General features: G+C 38.1%; 2 protein-coding genes across 3 annotated transcripts in view; one reads left to right on the top strand and one right to left on the bottom strand.

Annotated features, from left to right (window-relative positions):
* The window catches only part of LOC140845312 (uncharacterized), a 53,742-nt gene extending 29,061 nt beyond the window's left edge, over positions 1-24,681 (bottom strand). Inside the window, exons 1-3 of the mRNA XM_073219291.1 lie at positions 24,547-24,681; positions 18,518-18,825; positions 14,708-14,877 (exon numbers count right to left, since the gene is read on the bottom strand). Of these exons, the coding sequence (XP_073075392.1) occupies positions 14,708-14,877; positions 18,518-18,825; positions 24,547-24,681 (613 nt within the window). The remainder of the gene's footprint in view (positions 1-14,707; positions 14,878-18,517; positions 18,826-24,546) is intronic.
* LOC108386877 (small integral membrane protein 18) lies at positions 4-11,257 on the top strand. Of its 2 annotated transcripts, XM_073218948.1 has the most exons (3): positions 4-133; positions 6,014-6,097; positions 6,508-11,257. In XM_073218948.1, exon 3 carries the CDS (start codon positions 6,545-6,547, stop codon positions 6,839-6,841), a length of 297 nt encoding a protein of 98 aa, XP_073075049.1. In that variant the 5' UTR covers positions 4-133; positions 6,014-6,097; positions 6,508-6,544; the 3' UTR covers positions 6,842-11,257. The 2 variants fall into 2 exon arrangements, with proteins under 2 accessions (XP_073075049.1, XP_036853592.2); XM_036997697.2 differs by having other exon boundaries at positions 6,014-11,257.
* Positions 24,682-27,277: the final 2,596 nt, after the last annotated feature.

The raw sequence follows: 27,277 nt of genomic DNA, 5'->3' as shown, positions 1-27,277 counted from the left end.
AAATGAACGTAGAGGAAAGTGTCAGCTGCATTGTGGTTCAACCAATAGACGCACAGCTCCATCTTGGCTGTTCACTAGACTGCATTACAAACAGATGATACCACCGCTTCAACAGCATCCTTCCAGACAAGAGGTAGGTTTATATGATCCTTTTCATTTAGTAATATATATCCTTATGATGCAATATAAAAATATTTTACTGTAAAAAACAAGCAGAAAGCTTTGTTCCTACTAAAGAACCAAAATAGCAATGTACTCATTTCATAGCTTGGTAGGGTTTCATTATGAAAATATGAAGACTGCCTTGTGCCATTTAATAAGCACTCTTACCACCTGTGCCTTAATGGAAAATTCATGACATTTTCTATGAACCTGATCTATACCCAGACCTTAGAGTAAACCACAAGTATTTGTTAAGTGGTTACCTGCTAATTTCATTTTCTCTGAGCTATTTCATTTCAGCAGTTTGGTCTGTCTTAACAAAGGGTTTTTCTTAAAGAAAAGTCTAGACTAAAAGCAAGTCCTGGACTAAAGCTTTCTGAGTATATGTGCAAATTATACTGGTTGGTAAAAAAGCGCTTACAAAAAAGTTTGTTACATTTTAACAAATATGAGAAAACAGATCAAAATCGTTTAGTTAACTTTGGGTGTAGACACAGAGAATGTCAAGTAATTATCACAATTGTGATTTTTTAATATAAAAAATAAAAAACCTAAAGGTATCACTATGTAGGCTGCATTTCCTGTAACCAAAGAGATCATTTATAGAGCTTTAGATCATTTCTAACATTTTAATTAAAATAATCCATTGTTGTGAAATTTTAAAGTCTATATTACTGTAATATACAAGTTATGCTATTATTAAATGAAAACCTTAATAACCTTTTTTATATGCCACAAAAATATATATTGATCACACTATTTCAATGTTAGTTATTCTTAAACTGATCCTCAAAATAAATACATAGTATGTTTTTCTGAAGAACTACATTTTAAAAGAAAAATATGTCCTAAGACAAATTGGTTAAGAGAGGAGGGCACGATACCTGTTAAGATAGTTAAGATTATTTTCATGAAAGTAACCTTTCATGTCTACTAAAAATTACTATTAACTGCAGACCAATTTCTAATTTTATAACATTCAAGCATTAAAATATTACTTAGTAGATGCTAGAGTTCCAGCATATTACCTATAAATGATGACCTAAAGATCCAACTTTTGCCCTTTTCTTCACTGATAAATCCATTTAAATTTTAAATGATTTTTTTTCATAATTTTTATTCCTTCCATTTCTTAGCCAACATTCAGACAACATGAGCAAAGTATCCCTTATAGAGCCCAAAGGTTGCTGTGACATGATACAGGTCTCCCCACATTCAGCACAAGACGATTAATTACCTAGAAATATTCCTGCTTACTCTGCAAAGAATGAGACCGCCAAAAAAGTCTGAAATAGAACAGTTAATTTGTAAATCAAATTTCAGGTAAATTGTAAGCAGAAGCCCCTACTACCCACATTAATTTAACACTACAATCATTAGCCTACATTTTACTAGTAATATAACTACACTTAGCACAGATGGAGGCTCACGACTGCTTTACCGAACTGACTGGAGGCATGGCTTATCTCAGAAAATCCCAGGGCTAAGCCAGTTGTTCTATATTTAAAGGCCATTTTGATGAAATGACCGTATTTCAAAGTGATATGCTTAAAGGCACTAGAGAATTCAATTCGAGGGCTTTTACCATAAATAGAACAATAGCTTAATTTTATTCCGACCTGGTGATTCAAGGTTCCAGAACAGTTCCAAGTCCTAGCCCCATAAATATTTCACTAGGGCCTTTTAAAATGAGAGGGAGAAAAAAAAATAGGTGAAGAGAATAGATCAAAAATAACTTAAACTAAAAATAAATACAGTATTTACTTTAATACTTGCCATTCTTGTAATAAATTTTAAGGTGTTGGGAATCTAAAAAAAACACACAGACTATCCTACCTTTTTATCATTTTCTCTTATTTTTTCATAAACATGTTTATAACATTATTTAATATAAATTTACATTTTGATTTAAAAAACAATCTCAGAATATGAGAAAATCCTAAAGGCAAGTATCTTGCTGCATATCTGTCTTATCCATCAAAAGATTTAGATTTTACCCTAAATTTAAAAACACAAAAAATTGCTACAGCTCTACTGTACTTTGAAAGAACCACATTAAATATAAGGTGGAAAATGACTCCATGTTAGAGGGTTAACTTTTCCAGATACGCCCAGAAGCTAACTAAAGAGTGAATGTTTAAAGCTGCTCATTAGTTATCAATACACTTCTAGGAGGCAAACTGTTATCATTTGCCACATAAACTTGACCTGTACATACTTTTCTTAAGCTGCTTAGATGTTTCTAGCAACACTTCTTACAAAGCCCTTGCAGGTGGCACACACTGCTATCCATCGTCATTATGGCAAGCATAATTATTATACACATATTTGTGTGTGGATAAGGTACACAGTCTCACCAAAATGACAAGTGTTTACTAAGCCCAGTCGTCATTGTTTTAGAAGTGATCCAGAAGACTCAACAGATGTATTCAATAGATGTGCAGACTTTTAAAAGACAAAGAATACTCTTGAAATATGTTAGTTTGGGTTTTGAGTAATATATTCAAATCATTCAAAACCTAACAGAGTATAACAAGGTACACCTTAAGAAACCTCACACACATTCCTGAGCCCCTACTCTCCAAGCAACCCCACAAGTTATTGTTATTACCTGAATTCCCCCTTCTGAGATTTTTGTGCAGATATAAGAAAGTAAAAATATGTTATTTCCCCCTTTCCTATACAGACTATCCTGCACCTTGCTTCTTTCACTTAAGGACATATCATAAAAACCCTCCATATCACATTGTAGTTACCTCATTTGTGTATGATATTCAATTGCGTGGATACGCTACATTAATTTTAACAAAACAGCTCCTTGATAGGTACAACTTCAAATACTTGTTCCCCCCTCTCCTCTCTCTTTCTTTCTTTCTTTTTTTTTAGGGGCAAGGAGGCCTGAAAAATATTAAAGTTGTCCACTTGTATCTCAAAAATAAATAGAATATAAAGTTCCTTAAGCCAACTTTCTAATCATTCTAAAATCTCATTTGAAATAGTAATTACCTTCATTAAGTCTTCATAACTTCTCCCCAGTTCAATTAGTCAATACAAATTTTAAAAGGCCTAGTGATAATAAGTTAAAATACAAAGTAGTAACTTCAGTATAGTTTCAACTATGTATGAGTTAAAAGACTGATACAGCAATTTCTAGGAGGAAAAAAATTAAGTTTGATATGTTAGGGAGATAGGGTTAATGGATGAAGTTTTTCATTTTTATTTAAAATTGCTATAACAATCAACAGTGAAATATTGCTGAAATCAATAGTGAAAAAACATTTTTAACATTAATAAGGCAGATTAAACCAATTTAAGGGGCGCAATGTGAAAATTGCTTCACTGTACTGTCTCCTCTCTCCCTATATTGTTCTCCCTGTAGTCACTTCTAATACCAGATTTAGAAGAGAAAACTTCAAAAGCAATCCCAGAGTTTAAGAAGGAATCAGTCGTAAAGGCCTTAGCAGAAAGTGCTGGAGAGGTCCTAGGTTAGCCCAGGTAAAATTATTAGACCTTCAAGCAATTCTTCCTGCTCTTTTCCAAGTCAGGAAATGGAACTGTCCCCTATTTCCCCAAGGCCCTACGCTTCTTCTCTCTCTCTTCTGTTAGTTCTGCTTTCCAAAAAGGACCCGACATTCATTCACACTGAGGTAAAAATAATTTAACAATGTGCTGACCAACCCCTCCCACCCCCGATTTTTCTGCATTGTAATAATGCTAAAAATCTTAAAGGAGTTCCAAAGCTGAACATATTTAGGCATTTGTGTCTGTGCGCGCGTGCGCGCACACACACACACACACACACACACACACACCCCACACACACTATTTGGAAGGCTGGGTCAAAAAGGACTTGCCTTTGCCTCCATATGGGTCAGTTTCTATGGGGCACTTGACTACTTATGCGCATGGTGATTAGAATCAGAGGTGGCAACAATGCAGAGGTTGGGAGGTCTCCTATCAAGACAGCCACGATATCCACATTACACAACTGGGCACTACTGACACTATGTTCTACATAAATGGCACCCAAAACAATACAAATGGTACTCCCTGGAGCTGTGCAACATAGCAGCCCAGCTTTCTGTAAGAATGCGCTAACAAGGAGAAATAGGAACCCTCATACACTGTTGGTGGGAATGTAAATTGGTATAACCGTTGTGGAAAGCAGTATGGAGGTTCCTCAAAAACTAAAAATAGAAATACCATTTGACTCAGTAATTCTACTCCTAGGAATTTATTTACCGAAAGAAAATAAAATCCCTGATTTGAAAAGATAAATGCACCCCTATGTTTACCGCCGCACTGTTTGCAATAGCCAAGATATGGAAATAACCTGTGTCCATCAATAGATGAATAGATAAAGATGTGGTATATATACACAATGGAATATTATTCAGCCATAAAAAGAAAAGAAATCCTCTCATTTGCCACAACATGGATGGATCTAGAGGGCATTATGCTCAGTGAAAAATGCCAGATGGAAAAAGACAAATACCAAATGATTTCACTCATTTGTGAAGTATAACAACAAAGCAAAACAGAAGGAACAAAATAGCAGTAGACTCACAGACACCAATAAGGCACTAGTAGTTATCAAAGGGAAAGGGTTGGGGAAGGTGGGTGGGAGGGAGAAGGAGACTAAGGGTCACTGTAATTCACAATCACAATATAGGTAGGTCATGGGGGGCAGCAGAGCATGGAGAACACAATTAATGACTCTATAACATCTTATTACGTTGACAGACAGTGAGTGACCACAATGGAGGGGGTGAGGACTTGATAATATGGTGACTGTTGAACCACTGTGTTGTATATTTGAAACCATCATAAAATTGTATATCAATGATACTTTAATTTTTTTTAAAGTCCTCACCTTTTAAAATATATATACTATTTCTAGATGAAGTAATTTGCTGTATGGGATTAGTTTGAAAATAACCTATGGGGTGGAAGCAAGTGGGTAGAGGTATAAACTGGCCATGAGGTGATCAATGAAGCTGTATTATGAGCATATGGGAGTTCATTATACTTACATTTCTGCACTACCTTTAAGTTTTCTTTAAATGAAACTCACACAACTTATCTCCAGCACTTAGAAAAGTATGTGGTACACAGTAGGTAATCAATAAACATTTGTTTACAAGATTGAATGTCTATTTTATAATTACACAGGAAAGAAAAACCATGAAAAGTTCTTTCTTCATACAACTGACAATAGTCACTGAATTAAGGAAACAGAATTATGCTTTTTATTCATCTTCCAAAACTTTCTTAGTATATGAATATCTTACTTTTTAAAAATAAGCTTAAAAATTCTATCAATTGATAGATGAAGAAGAAATGGCCCATATATAAAACAATATTTATTATTCAACCATTAAAAAAAAAATGAACTCTTGCCATTTACAACAACATGAATGGACCTAGAGGGTAGTGTGCTAAGTGAAATGTCAAAAATAAGACAAATACCATATGATTTCACTTATATGTGGAACCTGAAAAACAAAACAAATGAAAAAAACAGAAACAGACTCAGAAACAGAATAAACTGGTGGTTTCCAGCGGGGGCAGGATGGGGCATGGGCGAAATAAGGGGCTCAAGAGGTACAAACTTCCAGTTATAAAATAAGTTAGGCATAGGGATGTAAAGTACAGCACAAGGAATATATAATAATAATACTGAAATAACTGTACTGTACTAGTTGGTAACTACACTTAATCATGGTGAGCATACAGTAATATACATAATTGTCACTATATTGCCAAAACTGAAACCAACTTTAGGCAACTTTAACCTACATTTTTATTAGCCTTGTCATTACTTGGCTTTTCTTTGTCTACTGTTTTTCAGAAACAGTATTTCCTGATTCACGTTACCTGTCCTCGAAGTTTAAAGGAGTAAAAACAGGAGGCAGAAATACACTGAACCAACAAGGTGAGAAGGGTCCACAATGGTAATGAGAAAAGCTTTTCCAAGGGCAGTCTGAAGAACATGGGCTTAACTATGATTCTTTTTGTAGGTAACAGCTCACTGACCACACTGTTGTAGTCACATTTTAAACCAAATGACCTGCTTTTTTCCCATTTTAGCAGTTAATTTCTGTATATGAATCTTAAACATATTTGTCTAACAAATTATATAAAAAATATATACATATATAGTACAGCTTACAGAGTATATTAGCACAGAGAAAAAATTCAAAATTACATTCAAGCATTAATTCTAGCAGAGAAAAAGGAAGATTCACATTGCCTATACAAACTTACTAAAAACCTTAGTACTGTGATTTGAATTGAGAAATCTGTAGAGCTTGGGTACATATACTCATTTTCTACTTTGCATAGATTCAGAAGAGCAATACAAGAAGTGGAATCTCAAAGAATGGCCTCCCTGAACTCTAGCCTCTGGAATGAAACTACCACATCTGTTTATCAGTATCTTGGTTTTCAAGTCCAAAAAATTTACCCTTTCCATGATAACTGGAACACTGCCTGCTTTGTCATTCTGCTTTTATTTATATTTACAGTGATCTCTTTAGTAGTGCTGGCTTTTCTTTATGAAGTGCTTGACTGCTGCTGCTGTGTAAAAAATAAAACTGTGAAAGACCTGCAAAGCGAGCCTAACCCTCTTAGAAGTATGATGGACAACATTAGGAAACATGAAATTGAAGTGGTCTAGTGCTCTACTAAGGTGAAGAAAAACTTTGACAACAGACTTCAACTACTAAAAAAAAAAAATTCTGAGGCCAGTTGTTATTGCAAAAATGACTCGACTTTGATTAAAAGATTTCTACTAGAAGAGTAAAACAAGTTCAGTATGCACTTTTTGTGTGTGTGTCATTAAATGTACAGTGAAACTTCACAAATGCGAATAATCTATTTAAAATGACACTTCAAAAAGTGGTTGAAAGAGAGGAGGAGCCAAGATGGCGGCGTGAGTAGAGCAGCGGAAATCTCCTCCCAAAACCACATATATTTTTGAAAATACAAGAAAGACAACTCCTCCTAAGAGAGACCAGAAGACACAGGACAACAGCCAGACTACATCCACACCTGCGAGAACCCAGCGCCTCGCGAAGGGGCTCCTCTTCTTCCTTCCTAATTACAACCCTTTAGTAGAATTCATGCCTCATATCGAAAATTACCAAGTATCATAATTCTTCATAGAAACCACAGGGCATAAATATGCAAAGAAGTAAAAAGCTAACCTTTTCAAACAATATTGCTTCTCTCTCACTTACCAGCTTTACATTTCCCTGTATGGCCCCAGAAGACGGCTGGTTAGCCAGAGACGGGTAAGATTCCTCAAGGGAGGAACAACCTAAGACAGGCACAGTCGCAGGGGGGCCATCAGGTGAGAAATTGGGGATCGACAGAGGTGAGGCTTAGACCCTCACCCCTCCTGTTTTGAGAGAAATCTTCTGCATCCGTGTATGCTTTGTTGCCCTTGTCTAGCTTGGATTAATACTGAGTCTATAGGCACACACCTGATCATCTACATTTGCCCTCTTATAGCACTAAATTATGTTTTCTACCTTTATCTTGCCTCTACCTACCACTTCAGCATTTCATTAAAAATAAAAAAGGGGGAAATGTGGGATTCACATATAAATCAAGTATAAAAATCAAATGAATAATCATATCTGACTTGATTGTTTATAGTTCATGATGCATGATCAAAACCGAAAGTTTCTGTGATATGACTGCCCTTGCACTGTTCACCATGTAAGAACTTGTTTGTTATGTTTCCGAAGATTGGAGACTGTTGAGAATTAGGCTTGGGGTTGATTAATGATTGTGCATTGAGTCCCCTACACAGAATTTTATTGCTGTTAACAATCATTTGATCAATAAATATGAGAGATGCCCCCTCAAAAAAAAAAAAAAATTTCACTTACAAATAGAATGAGGATTCAGAAAATGGAATTTCAATGTCAGTTCTTCCCACAATGCAACTCACTCTAACTATAATAAACATAAATAAAAATTTTTTAAAAAGTGGTTGAAAGAGTCCTAGAATTCAATATTAAACAGCAAAAGGTAAATGGAAAAACATAAGCAAGGCTAATGATGATAAAATAACTTATATCTATACAACCCATGTGGGCTAAAACAGGTACTACTATCCTCCATGTGTCTTCGTAATAAAAAGACAATTTAAAATCTAAATCCAAAGTTAAATACTTCCATACGTAAAGTCTTCATATATAAAGTCCCTACTTACTAAAAAGCAGTAATTTTCTAGTTCATTAGAAACAACTTCTACATCTTTTTACTTAAGTTTTATGTAGGATTAGTGTTTAAAAAGTCTCAAAATATTCAGGAAAGTCAGCAGTACACTTGCATAAAATTTAATTGCTGTTTGGCAAGAAACATGGTCTAAGATGGCTCAGCCTATTTTCAAACTGAAACATCCTAGTATACCCGCTAAGCGGCATTTCTCGAGCTGGTTCTTTCACTTTGCTTCTCATGTTTTCATTCAAGGGCTAAGATGCTCAATGCAGGAAAGACTGCAAAAAAAAGCCAAAAGATAGCACCCACTCAACCCCTGTTAAGAAATATGAAAGTTTCATTTCTTAACATTCTAAGGGCTGTACTGATTCATATTTTATAACCCTAATACTACTACTTCACTAGTGCCCATGAGCAAACCAAAGCATGTTCTTAACCACTATACAGTAACTGCTCTTAGACCAGAAATGCCACGTGGGAAATTACTTCAAAAGAAAAAAGCTCAAGATACAAAGATATTTCCAATAGCATTATTCCAAATAATAAAAAATTGGAAATAACAGCCTTTAACTAAATGTGGCACATCAACTTAATAGATTGTTAAGCTACTGAAAAATTAGGACAAAACAGAAAATACTTGATATGTGAAGAACAAATCTGTCATTTTCAATTTAGAGAACCCTAACTGCCAGTGTGAAATCACATTCCCACAAAAGATTTTATTAATTTTTTCTAACATTAGAAACAAACATAAACAATGGATATAACAAACACAACTTTCAAAGGATCTGTGAAAAACCTAGGTATACAAAATATTTTAGTAACCAGGAGCTTTCTGAGCACTGTTAAAACTACATTTTTATGAACAGTAAACTGGGGTCCATGCTATATAGATGGGAAGCATACAGGACCTTACTAACTACAGTTTCTGATAAGGTACACTATCAACTTTTCTCTACCTGACTGTGTAATTTATTTAACCATTCAACAAATATATATCCAGGGCTTCTGTGTGTGATTAGGTAACAATGGCAAACAAGTAATCATAAAATTACACTGGCACACAGTAACTTTGTCAGAAATTGTGAGTGCATAGGAATCCAAAAGCTAGGCATAAATTGAAACTGGAAAGCAGGACTATGACATGTAAGCTGAAACCTTAAAGAGGAATAGGAATTAGCCAAAGCAAAGAGGGAAGAAGGTAAGAAAAAATGTTCCAGGAAGACAAAATAATATGAGCAAAGGTCAAGAGGCAAAAATAAAGCATGTTAGAGGAGCCACAAGTCAGTATCACTAGGACAGAGTATAGAACAGTGAGATTGGGGCATAAAAACTAAGTGGAGACTAGATCAGACAGGGCATGTACGCAGGAAAAGATAGCCTTTGTCTAAAAAGCAATGGTCAGCTGCAAACAGTTACATCATCAGATTATGCTTAGAAAAATCACTGACTGCTGTGCAGAGGATGGACAGGACAGTAGAGAAGCTTAACCAGCGTGGCAAGCATCTAATCAGGCAATACAGCAACTCAAGGCCCATTGATAAAAATGTAGTACATACACATTGTGGAATATTACTCAGCCATAAAAAAGGAAATCTTGCCATTTGCAACAACATGAATGGGCCTAGAGGGTATCATGCTAAGTGAAATAAGCCAGGCAGAGAAAGACAAATACCATATTATTTCACTTACATGTGGAATCTAAAAAACAAAAAAGAAACAGACCCATAAGTATTGACAACAGACTGTTGGTCATCATAGGGAGGCAGTGTGAGGGGAGAAGTGAGGGGTGAAATAGGTGAAGAGGATTAAAGCAGTACAAACTGCAAATCATAAATTAGTCATAGGAATGGAAATACAACAGAGAGAATATAACCAATAATAATATTGCAATATCTTGGCATGGTAACAGGGGTAAATACACTTACTGTGGCAAGCATCCAATAATGTATATAATTATCACGTTACTATGTTGTACATTTGAAACCAATATAACATATCTACTTTATTCCAATAGAAAAATAATAATAGTCAGGCAATGAAATGATGGTGACCCAAACTAGGGTGGTACAGTAGTCTTTACTGTTAATACCCAATATTTCCAGCTCTCCTCTCTCTGAGCACACTGAACCCCTTATGGCTGGGTAAAGCCCTGTGGCTAGCTCTGGCCAATGAGTCGTAAGACAGTGATATGTGTCAAATCCAGGCCAGAGCAATTAACTGCCAGGCAAGATCTCCAGAGTCCTTTTTACCTCTGGCACTGAAACCAACATTTGAAGTATCAGCTACTCTATCAGCCTGGGTCTTGAGGGACTTTAATGAACTAAGATCCCTGTTAACACAAGATAAACACGTAATATGAAGAAGACACAAACCTTTATTGTTTTAAGCCACTGAGATTTTTGTAGCAAGGATATCTTAAACAAATCAAAGAGTCTAGGTTCTAAGATTAGGTCTGAGCTAATGTTTAAAAGTTTTTAAAACTTTGTTTACTGTGAATGAATTCAATGTAAAATTCATTGGAATGAGAGAAAATCAAACCTAACATATATGTTAATAAGAATAATAGGCCTACTCTGATAAAAGCCTTAGCTCTGATTTAACATCAGTTATTAAAACATCTCAAAGAACATCCAAGTTCACATCAATACAATTACTGCTACATTTTGATTTCTGCTACAAATGACTTCTGTTGTGAATTAAGTTCACTGACGTTGTTGTTTAAAAAATAATAGTCTACTGTAGCACCTTACTACACTGATAGACAGTGACTGCAGTGGGAGGATGAAGACTTGATAATACAGGTGAACGATGAAACCACAATGTTGTTGTGAAACCTTCGTAAGATTGTATATCAAGGATACTTTAATAATAATAATAATAATAATAATAAAATAATAATAATAATAATAATAATAAGTAATAGTCGAAGAGTAAACTAAACCCAAATAAGGAGAAGGAAAGAAAAAGTGAAGTGGAAATAAGTGAAATTAAAAGAAAAAGAAAGAAAAAAAGAAAAAATTCAATGAAATCAAAAGTTCATTTTTTGAAGAGGAACAAAACTGACAAAATCTAGACTGACCAAGAAAAAAAAAAGAAAACACAAATTACTAAAATCAGAAATTAAAGAAGGGAGGGGTATCTTCACTGACTACTTACAGAATCAAAAGGATTGCAAGAGAATACTTTGAAAAACTTTAACAACATAAATAATGAATGGATAAAATCCTAAAAAGTAACAAAACACCAAAAGTAACTCAAGAAGAAATAAATCTGGATAGATCTATAGGAAGTTTCTACAAACAGCTTCCCAAATGACTTATGGCTTCACTAGCTAATTGGATCACACATTTAAAGGGAAAATTATATCAAACCTTCACAAACTCTTCCAGATAATAGAGGGAAAAGAACACTTCATAAATCATTTGAGGCCAGAAAAACCCTAACAGGCCTTATAAGAAAACTAGAGACCATGTCCCTGTGAACAGACACAAAAATCCTGCACAAAATATCAGCAAACTGAATTCTACAACAAATAAAAAGAATTATACACCATGACAAGTAGGATTCATTCCAAGAATGCAAGGTTAGCTTAATACATAAAAATCAATTAATGTAATGTACCATATTAATAAATAATATGATGATTTCAATAAATGCAGAAAAGACATTTGAACATCAAATACCCAATTATGATTAAAAACTCTCAACAAACTAGAAATAGAGGGAAACTTCTTCAAGCTGATGAAGAGCATTACAAAATCCCTGTAACTATCATCAAGCATGATAGTGAAAGACTGAATGCTTTCCCCCTAAGATCATGAAGATGTCCACTGTCACTTTTATTCAGTATCATACCAACCAGTCCAAACAGGCAAGAAAAGAAATAACATGCATACATATTGGAAAGGGTAAATAAAAACTGTTCTTATTCATAGATGACATGCTCTTCTATATAAAAAGCCCTAAGAAATCTACACAAAAGACTAGAAATCTTTTTTCTAAGTTCAGCAAGGTTGAAGAATACTAGAAGTGTACAAAGATTACGGTATTTCCAGTTTTATTTCTAGTTCTGTTATTACATCCTTCTTTTGCTAAAAGAAATCAGAGAAACAAGAGTATTTGCAACCCAGACTGTTAAACATAGAATCTATTTAATTTAAACATAAGAACCTAATAAACAGGTCTTAAGGTTGCCTAAATGTAACTGCAAATTCCTCTCCTGTATTTTTCTGCATTAAAAAACCTTGCCATCAAAAAAAAAAAAGCAAAAACTATTTCTGTATACTAGCAATGAATAATCCAAAAATCAAGTTAAGAAAACAATTTCACTCACAATAATACAAAAACAATAAAATACTCAGGAATAAATTTAACAAAATTAGTATAAGATTTATACATTAAAAACTATAAAATCTTGTTGAAAGAAATTAAAAACCTAAATAAATGGAAAGATATCCATGTTCATTGATTAGAAGACTTATTACTGTTAAGATACCAATAGTCCCCAAATTGATTTATAGATCAATGCAATCCCTATCAAGATAGAAATTGGCTTTTTTACAGATATGAACTGACAAGCTAATCCTATAATTTATATGGAAATATAAAAGTCCAGGGAAGACCAAAACTACCCTGTAAAAGAACAAAATTGAAGGACTTACACCCCCAATTTCAAAACTTAACTACACTGCTACAGCAATCAAGGAAGTGTGGTACTAACATATAAGGGCAGACACGAGTCAATGGAGTGAAATGGAGATTCCAGAAATAAACTCATTTATATTCAACAGATAGTTGATAAGGATGTCAATGCAAGTCAGTGGGAACAAAAAAGTCGTTTAAAGAAACAACACAGAAACAATTGAACAACCACATGCAAAAAAGTGAATTTAGACTCTTATTTTAGGACATAAGACCCTTATATTACACACACACAAAAATCAACTCAAATGTATCACTGACCTAAATGTAACAGCTAAAGCGTTAACTCTTAGAAGAAAACATAGGACTCAGTTTTCATAGCCTTGGCTTAAGCAAAAATTTCTTAGTTATAACACCAAGAATAAAGTAGTACTGGATCAAAAAATTATATCCCGAATGTATAAAGAACTCTTTCAATCAATAGGAAGACAACCCAATTTTCTTTTAAATTGTTTACAAAATCTGAATAGACATTTTACCAAAGATGACACATGAATAGTCATAAGTAAATGACACTCAACTTAGGGAACTGCATATTAAAACCACAATGATACCACTTCACATCCATTAGAATGGCGATAATCAAAAACACAAGGAAATGGGTAGAGGATCTAAACAGACACTTCTCCAAAGAAGAAATACAAATGGCCAATCTAATCACCCCCATATATGGTCGTTAGTGTGTGGCTCCTTTTAACATGACCCAGAATTCCCACTCCTAGGTCTCTACCCAAGAGGAAAAAAAAAAAAACAGAAACATGTCTCCACAAAGACTTGTATGCAAATGTTCACAGCAACACCAATCATAATAGCCAAAAAGTGGAAATAATCCAAATGTCCACTAACTGGTAAATGGATAGACAAATTGCAGTATACAATGGAATAGTCTTCAGCAACATAATAGAATGAAGTACTCATACACGCTACAGCATGGACAAATCTCAGATTATCAGCAAACGAAATTCCAAACAGAAAGGAGTTTACATGACCAAGTAGCGTTTGTTCCAAGAATGCAAGGTTGGTTTAGTATGTGACAACCAATTAACATAACCATATTAGTGGAATAAAGAACAAGAACATGATCATCTATCTCAATAGATACTAAGTTAAAAGAAGCCACAGACTAACGACCATATATTGTACAAGTCCATTTATATAAGCTGTCTACAAAAGGCAAATATACAGACAGAAAAAGTAATCATTAGTTATTAGGGGCTAGAGTGGGAACAAGGAATGACTACAAATAGACACAAGGGCTCTTTTTGGGGTGATAGAAATGTGCTAAAATTAGATTGTAGTAAAAGCCACACAACTCTGTAAATATACTAAAAATCTATAAACTGTATACTTAAAACAAGTGAACCGCATGGTCTATAAATTAAACCCCAATTTTAGTTATTTTTTAAAAGACCTTATGGCCTAAATTCTAACATGACACAAGACTATTAAAATCTTAGAAGCAAAAAATTATCTTATCATTCCATCACTTATACTCAACAAAGTGCTTAACAATCAATATGAATACTGAAATGAAAAATGAACTTGCCAAGAGTAAATGGTTTCCTGAAAAATAAAAACTAAATGGTCCTAAACATTCAATTTTACTAACCAGAAATTTGTTTAGAGCCTGATGATCCTCCATGTTCTAGCTTGGCTTTCTTCTTTTTTGATGATGATGAAGAGGACTCAGAAGACAGTAAACGTTTTTCTACTACAGGAGTGGAAAGAGCTCGTTTTTTGAACAGCTCCCATTCTCTCAACAGGCTTGGATCCATAATGCTGCAAAAATACAAATAAGTATCTTTAATACAGATCCCAGTCACTCAAACCTATATGCCAGGTCCACAGGTCTCAAAAGTTACTTCCCAAACCACAATGAAATACATCACCTCACACCAGTTAGAATGTCCACTATCCAACAGACAAGAAATAACAAGTGTTGACAAGGATGTGGAGAAAAGGGGAACCCTCCTACACTGCTGGTAACAATGTACATTGGTGCAACCACTGTGGAAAGCAGTATGTTCGCCAAGAAAGGAAAAATCAAAGTACCATATGACTCAGTCATTCCACTTCTAGGAATTTACCTGAAGAAAACAAAATCCCTGATTCAAAAAGATATATGCACCCCTATGTTTACTGCCACATTGTTTACAATGGCCAAGATATGGAAGCAACCTAGGTGTCCATCAATAGAAGAATGGATAAAGAAGATGCAGTAACATATATACAATGGAGTAATATTCAGCCAAAAAGAAGAAATCCTGCCATTTGTGACAACATGGATGGATGGACCTAGAGGGTATTACGCTCAGTGAAGTAAGCCAGGCAGAGAAAGACAATTATCAAATTGATCTCACAGATCTGTGCAGTATAAAAACAAAGCAAAACAGAAGGAACAAAACAGCAGCAGACTCTTAGATACTGAGAAGTGACTGGTGGTGACCATGGGAATAAAAGGGAACAGAAATTCTCAATCACAAAATAAGTTGGTCATGGGGATGGTAGTACAGCACAGAGAATATAGCCAATGATTGTGTAACATCTTCCTATGCTGAGAAATAGTAACCGCTTAGTGGAGGGTGAGGATTTAATGAGTAACTGGTAAACCACTGTGTTGTATACTTGAAACCAATATACGATTGTGTATCAATGAAACAGCAATAAAAAATAATAAATTTTTAAACAGTTATTTCCCAAATAAAACTGCCTTTTATTATAACTCTCAAGCACTTATATTTATTCATTTACTCATTCACTCAAAGAAATCTTTCATTAGTGCCTATTATGTGCCAAGCATTATGCTAGGCACTGGTAAGAGAAACAGAATTCTCTAAAGCTCTACAACTGTGCTGTCCAACATAGTAGCCACTAGCTCCATGGGCTCCTGGCCACAAGATGTACTTCAAGTGTAAAATACACACCAGATTTAAAAGACTTAGTACAAAGAAAAGAACGTTTAAAATTACTAATGAGATATTTTACAGTGATTACATGTTGATATGGTAATATTTTAGACACACTAGGTTAAATAATTTTCCCCCAAATTTTTTACTCTTTAAAAACATATGCCTACTAGACAGTTTTAAATAATGTGGCTCATACATCCAGCTCACATTGTTTTTCTATTGGACAACACTGCTCTAGAAACTACATGAAGACACAAGGCATACATTAGGAAACTGGTGAACTCTATCAAGTGATGAAGAGGATGGATTTTAATGTTAGAAATATCTACTGAAAACTCCTGATTTGGAGGGAGGTGGGACTAGACATCTTCAGCTATAAGCCACTTCAGTACAACCAGGGAAGCCACAGGTCCTTCAACAAGTATTTTTAAATGTTCCTCTCTTGTCTGCAACTCTCCTTAGATCCCTGTGGAGAGTCTCGGAAGCACACAAAACCACTATGTAAATGACTTTTGTACTTGTTAAAAGGCTAGCATTCCTAAGTTGGGAAGGAATGTCCCAGAAAAAAAAGATTCTACCTTATACTTTATACTTTGAAAGCGTTCAAGCAAAGGTGGCTTAATAATTATTTGTTAAATGAGCTGTGAACAGAAAAACATCTTTAAATCAATCTTGCCTCATTGTTACTGGCTTCACAAGCCTTTATTAAATGACTTCTCTTTGTGAGGCACCATATTCCAAGCTTTGAAAGGTTCTGGAAGATAACTCCTTACCTTCAAGCAGCTTACATTTGAGATCATGAAAGGACTGAGTGCCTCACTTGAAAAGCAATGAATAAATAAAATGTGAGGTAGTGCGAAAGTGAAACATCATTATTGGTAAGAAATAATCGGAGTTAACCTCAGTGAAGGAAGGAAGGAAGGGTTACTGGCACTAAACCTCTGATCAAAGCCCTGAATTCTCCCCTCAGTTCCAATCCCTAACAGCCACATGACCCAAGGCAATTCACTAGGCCTTCTAAACCCAATTCTAACAGGAGTAAAATGAGGATACTACTACTGTTGACTACATCTAGCCCAACTGTAAAAATAAAATGAGAAAATGTTTGTGGAAATAATTTTTTAAAGAGTGAAGCTACACAAATATACATTATTTCGGTATTACTATTTTAAGTTGGATCTGAAAAGCAGTAACAGAATGATTGTACAGGGGTGAGGAAAGTAGGCCACAGCCTTTGGGGAGGGAAAGAACTGAAGAACAAGTGATAAGGTGGGGGTGACAAGTCCAAAACAGGAAATATTTGTGTCTGTTTATTTCACCTTGTAAAGACAGGCTACTAATCCAGGCTTTTCATAGTGATTTTAAACACAGATTTAAATAAAAGCCTTACAGTTTACAAAAACCTAAATGCGAACAGCTTTTGATCCTCACAACACTACGAGATAACAGGCATTCGTTTTATTTCTATTTTAATATGTGATGTCTGAAATGAAGAGGTATGGTTAAGGCCACACAACTAGAAGGGAGTGGGCAAAGACCCCAATATCCTGAGTTCCAAATCAAGGGCTCCTTACTCCAGACAGTTGCTGGTAAAACAAAGGCCACCTTTGTGGTGTGGTAAGGTTCAATCGCACCTAGAACAAAAGGCTTAAAATTTGTCTTTCACTATTACCCCCTCCGCCTAACTTCTCATCCTTTTTCTCAGAAGACTCAGTATTTGTGGAATCCAACATGTCCTGACCTGTAGTAGACAGGACACATCACTATTTCCGTTTTACATTTAAAAACCATCACCACTAAGTGAGCTCACGTGTTCCTTCACAAATGGCCGCTGGGAAGCCAAAAATTAAATCAAAGTATTCTGGCTCCGAAGCGCACGCTCCTGTCACTAGACAGCCTTTGTACTTTTCCCCTTTTCTGCTTCCTTCCCTCAGCCTCAGAAGGTGCCAGTAGCACCTAAGAACACTGCTGTGAACGGCCGGCAAGCTGGGAAACGGGACCGCTTACCTCTTAAACGACAGAAAAGTAGAGGTGGACAAAAGCACCGAAGCACTTTGTCCTGGAAAAAATGTCTTTTGACTTTGCACAAAACAACTGTCACACCCAAAGTTTAGGAATCACTAAAACTAGGTATCCAAAAGGCAGCTTAAAAAAGCAGTCCGTCAATGAGCATCTAAATCACAGCCTTTAGCTGGCGGGACGCCGTGGAGGGCTCCAGACTCCACACGTTTCGCTCGTTCACTGCTAATGGAAACTCGGGGGCTGGCGGAGAGGCGCGAGCAGCTCTCCGACTGCGACTTTCCTCCCTTTCCAGCCCTAAAGTTTGCTCAATGAACCTCCCGCCTCAAAGACAATGCTCCCGAAAAGTTGGTCCTGCGTCTAAATGCGTTTTGCGTACCGAACGGCAGCCCCAGCCTCCCGCCGCGTGGGAGACATGCGCCCCCCACGAGGAGGTCCAGAGCAACAACAGGCCGGGACCCGCGCCCCCAACCGGCGGCCGCAGCCCTCACCTGCGCGAGAAGGGCCGCCCCACGCGGTCAGCGCCCCCACCTGCACGCACGCACGCCCAGAGCTGCCCGGCCAGGTCGGGGTCTCGGCACGGGCGGCCGCAGGGACGCGGGCGAAGCGGCGACTTGGTGCTGAGCTCCGCCCGCCACGTCCTGATAAGGCTACTAAAAGCCCGGTCCCGGCAGCCACCGCGCGAGAACGCGCGTGCAGCATCACGTGCCGCACCTGGGGCCGGGGGCGGGGAGAATCGGCCTTCCAGGGCGTCCCGATCTCCATGACAACGAGAGGAAGACCTGGGGCGGGTCGAGAACTAGACTGCGGTGGGAAGCGAGCAGCCGCCGCTAAAACGGAAGAACTATTTTCCTTTGCATTAATTTAAAGCTACCACGTCCTCCTCCAGTGTGCTCTGGAATCTGTTTAACCTAAGGGACGACGCGATTTTTAAAGCTGAGCGTCTGCCAGGTGTTTTGTAACTTCAAATGCCAGACGCCAGCACCTAAACTTCAAAGAATATAGTTCCAGCTCCTTAATTTACTAGTGAGAAAAAGAGGGGCGCAGCGAAGCTAACTTGCTCCAGCATAGCAAGCAAAGGCAAATCCTAACGTGAAACCCAGGTTCTGAACTCCTGACACCAGTGCTCTTTCCAGGGCACCTGTGAACTCTTAGAAAAGGATGTCAGAGTCAGAAGCAACCTGAAGGGGTAGAAATACAGCGACGATAAATAACCGGCCTTGCCCTAGACCTGCGGCCTTCCTTTCCTCATTCATAACCTTAGAGCAGCAGCATGGCCAGTGAGTGCTCAATTATTCTGTTAGCTGTCTAACTATTCAGTACTGGATACTCTTCAAGTTACTTAAGCTGTGCCTCGATTTTCTCATCTGGAAATGAGAATAATTATACTACCACCATGGGTTACTAGCATTGGACTGTTGTGAAGATTGAGATAACACATCATGGGTTTCAGCCCGGGACAAGTTCACTATGGATTCAGAGACCAAAGAAATGACAGTAGAATGCTCGTGCGGTGAAAGGGTTTATACCCAACTTTATTTCCACGGTGACAGGTCAATCACTAGAATCCCATCCATTCAGGGCGAGTCTGCATGCAGCAAGCCAGTCTGCCCCCCTCAGCTCTCAGTCTCTGTCCTAGGTGCTGCCACCACTCCAGTCTTACTTATCTCTGCTGACCTGCAGCCTTGCAGCCGCGCCACGTGCTGCTCAGAGCACTGGGCGGAGCTCTTCATATAGAGTCAATAACAAGGTATTGCCCACAGGTATGTAGTGAGCTAGCCAACCAGGGCCAGGTGAGATACTCACACACATAAATTTTTATTCATAACCTTTAAATAAAGCCAAAAGATGATTGTCTTTTTAAAATTAGTTTCATTCTAGAGGATTTTGTAATAAACCCACTTGATGATCAACTGACACTCTCAGGAAAGGTAACTTCATTTGAATAACAATTTATGAGCACCCAGAGGATTTATAACCCAGTGAAGTCAGAGATTAATTGGTAAAAACTGATGAGGTGCACTGAGAAGCAAAAGAAGGCATTCTGTACAAAAATAATCCAAAAGGTTAAAATGGCATGGTCCTACAAAAGATGAGCCAGTTTTGAGTCAACTTTTATTTCATCATTCCTTTCCCCAAAGATTGTGTAAGTTCCACTTCCTCATATGCTTGTGTAATCAGTTCTCATTCTGCCAGCTCCCTTATTAATGAATGAAAGACTTACTATACAAATGGGCAATGTCTATACCATGTAACGGTCAGGATCTGCTCAAACACTGCATATTTCCCTATTTCAGACACCCTCTCCCAAACATACACATCCATGAAGACCAACCAGAAGAAACCAAATATACTCCCCAAACCAAATACATGCATGCCCCCACTTCTAGTTAACTCAATTTCCAGCTTCCCTTGCCAAAAAACCTTTAATCAGAACATACCAGAAGCATGCCTTGTTTTGTTTTCACCATAAAGCTTCCCCTCTCCCGGATCGCCTATGAGTCTCTGCCAAACCAAATGATGGAAGCTGTGTCTGCGTTGCTGTAACAAGCTCCGTAATCTCTTTCCTCTTTTGAGCGGTCATTTATTTTCACTTGTGTTAAATAAAATTTTGACACCTGATCATTATCCAGTCACTTAACTATTATGAGTTTAACAATTAGGGAATCGTGCTTTTACAGAACTAGATCTACCACATGGAAAGCACTCAAGGAACTCTTAAATGATAAAGTGATACCCACAGAAATTCTGAAGAGCTTATTTAAGCAAAGACTGATTCAAATCAAGCAGCCTGAAACAAAATGCTTAGGAGCAGTCCACTGGGAGGAGTAAGGGGTAAAAAAGGCTTGTATAGAGAAGACTTAAGAAGCAAATCAAAGTAAGTATTTGATTGGCTGTAGCTTAAGCACTTGCCTTATGTGGGAAAGCCTAGTTGGTTGTGATTATAGTCCTTCAATTTCCTTTTCTCTGATTTAAGTGCATGGACTCTGGCTTAGGTTTACTTAGGCCATCAAGGCATTAGAGCTACCGCAGTCTAGTGGCCTCCTTTAAAGTAAAAGTAGTTTAATTACTTTAACAAAAATGCTCACAATTCTTCCTTTATTTCAGGGCCTTGTCTCATTTCAGCAAGTTGGAACAGACAGAAGACAGAGTTAAGCCTTCTAATTAAGCCAATATTAGAATGTTATTTATAATCTAAACACTTAAATCTCAATTGCCCCATCTATACCCAACATTAGTTGTTAATATCATCATTGCCCAACTTGAAACCCTCCCAGAGATGCCCCTGCAAACTATTAAAATATATACTTGATGAATATTGTCAACCAGAGGCATCACTCCAGTTTCTACCTACCTGCCTGTTGCCTGTGACTTGGGCATAACACGAAGAGCAATGACTGCATTCATTCAATGCGGTTTTGGGTGATATCCTGTACTCTGAAAGTACTCCCCAAGCAAAGAAATGGACACCCTATAGGGCCCACAATTAGGCCATTTTTGTGTCAGAAGCACTTACCCATGGAAACCACACTACAAATGAACTAAAAAAGGCTTCTGCTTGTCTGCTGGTAGTATTGACAAGAATGGTGGACTTAACTGCTTCCAAACCTCAGCCCAAATTAGCTTAATTTCAGAGAATTTAAGATTTGGGGTTAAACATGCAAAGTTTTACTCTGCCTTCTCATCCTTTTAACACAATATAGACACCCTCTGGGATGCCCCTGAGGCAGCCCTACATAGTGCTTAGGGAAGGCATAGGAAAAACATCCCCCCTCAGAGGTCAGAGACATGGATGGCTATTTACAAGGACATGGCTATTTGTGCAATATACACGAAGTCTTCACCCTGACGCTTAAATAACTTCTTAAAATAATTAAAACCAGCAAATATTGGCAGCCTCAGTATTTCCAGGTCAGAGGGTGTGGCCAGTGTCAAATTATATTAGGAATGATCCAAGCCACTAGTGCAATAGCAATTTACTTCTTTGGTTTTTTAATTTTTTAAATGTTTTGATGTTTTTGTTTTTGCAATAGCAATTTATGTCTCATCTCATGAGTGCTTATAATAGCCTGCATACTCTAGTAGAAAGTGTGGTGGCTTTTTCAAGGAAATATGATGTGTATATGTCAGTAAACATTCTTCTGTCCTGACCTATCCAAACCCTCCCACCACACAAAAAGAAATTCAATATAAGTCATGGGGTTCCAATATAATGGGTTGATATTTTTCTCATAAAATATATATGTAACATAAAAATTGCCATTTCAACCACTTTAAAGTACACAACTTGACAGCATTAATTGCCTTCATATAACTATGCAACCACCAACATTAGTTCCGAAACTTTTCATCGCTCCAAAAGAAACTGTACCCATTAAGCAGTAACTCCCTATTCTTGGCTCCCCTGCAACCCTGGCAACTTCTAATCTACTTTATATCTCTATGAATTTGTCCTCATTTATTTAAGGAGAATAATACAATATTTGTCTTTATGAGTCATGACTTATTTCACTTGACATGTTTTCAAGGTTCATCCATGTTGTAGCATGTATCAGAACTTCATTCTTTTTTATGTAGTAGCTCAATTTTATTTTTTTACATTATAAATTGTTTGGGAGAGGAAAATTTAAGGTAAGGCAAATAAATTTACTTCATTCTGCTATCAAATACTAACTACCTTTCTACTCCCTTCACCGGTTAATCCATTTGAACTAACTAGATACCTAAATTCTCAAAATAGCCCAAAGCAAATTAGTCCACATGCACACAAATCAGGAGCTAAAGTACTGCTCATCATCAGTCCTGGTTTTCTCTAGCAGTGACAACCTCTGCTGTCTCCAAGCCTTTTTCCCCTGCCTTCTGACGTAGTATGCCCAACCCTGAAAGTATCTTCCCAGGACTCTGCTTCCTTCTCAAGCATTCATCCCGTAAGGGAGAAATCTGTCTACCCATCTTAAATTCATAGGGTGGTGCGCTATCATTAGATTAACAAAAAACGGATTAACAAGAGAAAAACAGGATTTTATTAGCATGTGCATTATACCCAGGTATAGGAGTACCAGGAGACCAGCAACTCAAAGGGATGGTTAGAACCTGAGCTTACTTACTTTCTTAACGAAAGAACAAGAACATTTTAGAGAAGTGACAACACCTTGAGTGAAAAGGACTTGGAGTTTCTAGGGTGGTAAATTGTGAGAAGGCAAAAATATGGGGAAACTAAAAGAAGATAAGGGCTGGTTGGTAAAGTTTGCTCTGTGGATTCTTCTCATGCCACCTCTTGGATGGTAAGGATCTAAAGCTGTCTCTGGTGATTAACGTTTGCTCTTCCTGGTACAGAGGAGCCACCTTTACAAATTTACATTCTACTTTTAGGCAAATATGGGGAGACTTGAAGCTTTTCTATTTTGCTTCTTCTCAATCTCCTTTAGTCCAAAATTATCCTTGTGCCAAAGTGGCATATTCTGTAGTGGCATCTCCTGCTACCCTATAATCCTTTGTCTTGAAAGCTTCCTCCAAAAAGCAAACATTTGCTAGTGCGCCTACTTAGTAACTTTCAGTCTGCAGGGGGTTAAAATACTGGTCTTTAGAGCCAGTTACAACTGGCCTGAATCTCTGCTCCACCACTAACTAGTTGTTACGACTTTGAAACATTTATTTCTCATAGTTCTGGACGCTGGGAAGTGCAACATCAATGGTCCACAGATTTGGCACCTGGTGAGAGCCTGCCTCCCAGTTTGCAGACTGCCACCTTCGGGTGTGTCCACACATGGCAGAGGGCACAGACAGGGAGTCGGGGGAGAAGGGAGACCAGCCCTTCCCTGCTTGTCAGGAAGCACTCCTCCTATCATGGGGCTCCACTCTCTTGACCTCATTACCTTCCAAGCAGCTCACCTCCTCATACCACCCCAGTGGGGGTTAGGCTTCAACATATGAATTTGAGGGGGACACAAACATGCAGCCCATAACAAATATTAAATGAGATACTAAATGTAAAGTACTCAGCACAGTGTGTGAACTATAGCAAGTCGTCAGTCAATTACAGCTATAATTATTATTAAAACCCAACTCTCCGGTTAAACTCGTTTCAAAGGTCACCAATGATTTCCCAATTGCCAAATCAATGGCCTCAGTGGTAGAATGTATAATTGTTCATAATTATTCACCTCCTTTTGCTGAAGGAAGATTATACTGCCTACCTTACTGAGCTGAGGAGTGGCACGTGACTTGCTTTGACCAATGGAACAGAATGACATGCGTTGTGACATCCCAGGAGAAGGTTTAACTGAAGAGGTAGCTTGTGATTCACTGTTTTACCTAACCCTCTGCCACAGTCCTGATAGGGGCACTTTGTCAACCTGATCTGGGAGTGAAGATGACACAGGGCAGAGCTGTGCACCATGCACAACAGACATGAGAGATAAACCTGATGGATGAAAGCCACTGAGGTCATCCCCAACCTGATGAAGGATGTGTACACTGCAACTTTTTAGCTCTTGCCCCTATAAAAGCAAGTACCGACCATGGAGTTGGAAAGTCTGAGATCAAGGAGCCTGCAGATGCGGTAACTGGCTAGAGCCTGCTTCCTGGCGTGCAGATGGCTGACTTCATCAAGGCTCTTCTGCGTGGTCAACTGGGCTCCCATCACAGTATCCATGGTCTCTATTTTCAACACCATTCTTTCCTCAACTAGGGCCTCTCAGCACCAGAGTCAGCTGTCCTAATAAGCCCTTGCTTGGCAGGGTTCTCATTGGTCTTTTAGACAAGGATGGATACAGACAGTGAACCCATCAGATCTCCCAGTGCCAGTCTTTACCTTCTGCTTCTTTATGGTAGGATGGGTCCCTGGACTTATTCTTTGAAAGCACTTCTCTTTCTGTGAAGAAGTATCTAATCTCTTTTAAGTATTTTAACTTTACTTCTGAACTCTTGATTAACCACTCCTACCTCTGCCTTTGGGAAGGAGCCTCCTATCTACTACCAGTGTGCTAAGCCCCGCCCAAAGGTCCCAGCCCTATTCCTTAGAGCCCCATTTCCTCTAGTCCCTTCCTGCCCTGAATCACCTGAGATTCAGGCTAGTCTCTCCTATAAACCCATCCACAAAGCTGGGTGTTGAACCATCACCCTCTCCAGGTATCTTTCTTAAGCAGAAATCACACGTCATACCTCTAGCATGAAATCATACTTTATACCTCTATCATAAAGTCCTATCTCCTGTGTCCTCCTGCCTACATCGTGACCTGACCTGCTTTTCAATGTCATCTCCAACCCCTTTCGTACAGGGCTCCAATCATCACGCCTATCCCCCCACATCACGTCTTCCCCACTCAACAAATGCTGTGATCTAGGCTCTGCTCTGGTGCTGTGCAGATGCACAGATGAACTACACAAAGTCCCTGTCCCAGTGGACCTATTTTAGTAGGGAAGATACACACACACACACACACACACACACACACACTGCATGTGTGTGTATACACATACATACATTCTGTGTGTATATATATATATATTCTATATATTCACATATAGATATATCTATAAAGAAATATGTATTTACCTATACAAATATATGAAGTTATATGAAATTTCACATATGAAATGATAATGTTGGATAATAATAGGTGCTATGAATAAAAATAAAGTATGACAAGATAACAGAAAGTGACAGGGTCAGAGAAGGCATCTCTAATAAAGTGAGAGTTGAGCAGAGAACTGAATGAAGATGAGTGAACCATGTAAAAGTGGGGGAAAGAGCTCGGTAGGCAGAGGGAACTGATGCTCTGTGAAGAACTCAAAGGCGGCCAGTGTGGCATGGAGCAAATCTTGTAAAACCTTGTGAGCCATTATAAGGACTTTCACATAAAGAGTGAAGCCAAGGATGACCTCAAGTCTTTCGAGTGATCCATTTAATGAGATGGGGACACTGGCAAAGAAGCAAGTTTGGAGAAGGAAATTATTTTGTTTGGTCACGTTAAGCTGCCAGTGCCTATTAGATACCTAGGTGGAGGTGTTGGGTAGGCAGCTGGCTTAGCAGTCAGCTTAAAGATGGTATTTAAAGCCATGGAACTGGATGAGCTCATCTTGGGAGTGAAAAAAAACACAGAAAAAAGGTCAAGGAATGAGCTCTAGGATGTTCAAAGAAAGACCAGCAAGGATGCTGAGAGGGGGCTAGCGAAGGAGAAAGAGAACCAAGAGACAGTGGGTGTCCCAGGAGCCAAGTGAAGAAACATTTCAAGAATAAGTCAACCAAATGTCAAATACTGATGCGAGGTCATGCAAGAGGAAGCTTTAGAATTCACCACTAGGTTTCGAACCACAGAGACCTTTAGTAGGCAGTTTCCATAAAGTGATGGGGATGACTGCCTGCACACTGAGGAAGTAGACCAAATGTCCAGACAATTCCTTTAAGGGTTTTGCTAGAAATAGATGCAAAGTAATAAAACAGTAGCAAGAGAGGGATACAAGGTTGGGTGCCAAGGAGCTAATTACAGAACTGTGTATGCTGGTGGTTCAAATCTAATGAAGAGAAATTCGTGATGCAGAGAGAGAAGGGAGCAAAGCCCTCAAGTCCAGGCCCCCTCGGCCCCCTCGGTTGGCTCCACGCCCCTGGGGTACCCCATCACAGCTCTTATCACACTTGTTCCTTTGTCACTTTCTCTCCTGATAATAAGCAGCTGGGGGAATAGACAGGGCTACATTTAGGAAGAAAAAACCAGGTTTGCCTAAGAAAACAAAGAGTATGTATATTTTTTTAAATAATTCAAAGATTGAGTACATTTTAACCTCTTCCTCTTCCCTTCCCCTCCTTTTCCCCAACAGTTAGGCCTTTGCCCCACCTCAGATGGGCCTCCCTGGCAGCAGGTGGCCTGAGAGAGCCAGAGACCAGCCAAGGCCCAGAACCTGCTGGCTTCGAAGCACCTTTGTGCCTCCTCCCATCCCTTCACCCAGGCTTCTGCTTTTGAGTACACGTTCTCTGTGTCTTTGCTAACTCAAAGCTTCTACCTTCGAGGCCTGGCACACAGAGCCCAACAAACATGTTTAGAATATCGAACCTGCTCATTGTTGCCATAACTCAGACTTCCTCTTTCTCTGTTACTAAACCCCACTTACCTTTCAATGAGGGATGTCGAAATGAGGAGGCAACAATGTGAAGGAGGCACTCCCTGGTCTGACAAATAAAAAGAATAGCCACAGGTACCCGAGTTTAGTGTGCAGTAGCTATATGACCTCCTTTATGTGCATTAACTCAT

Source organism: Manis javanica, chromosome 12 (genome assembly GCF_040802235.1).
Source record: "Manis javanica isolate MJ-LG chromosome 12, MJ_LKY, whole genome shotgun sequence".
In the NCBI taxonomy this organism is placed as follows: Eukaryota; Metazoa; Chordata; class Mammalia; order Pholidota; family Manidae; genus Manis; species Manis javanica.
Note: the sequence above shows the minus strand (reverse complement) of the source record. Positions and strands in the feature narration are given on the sequence as shown.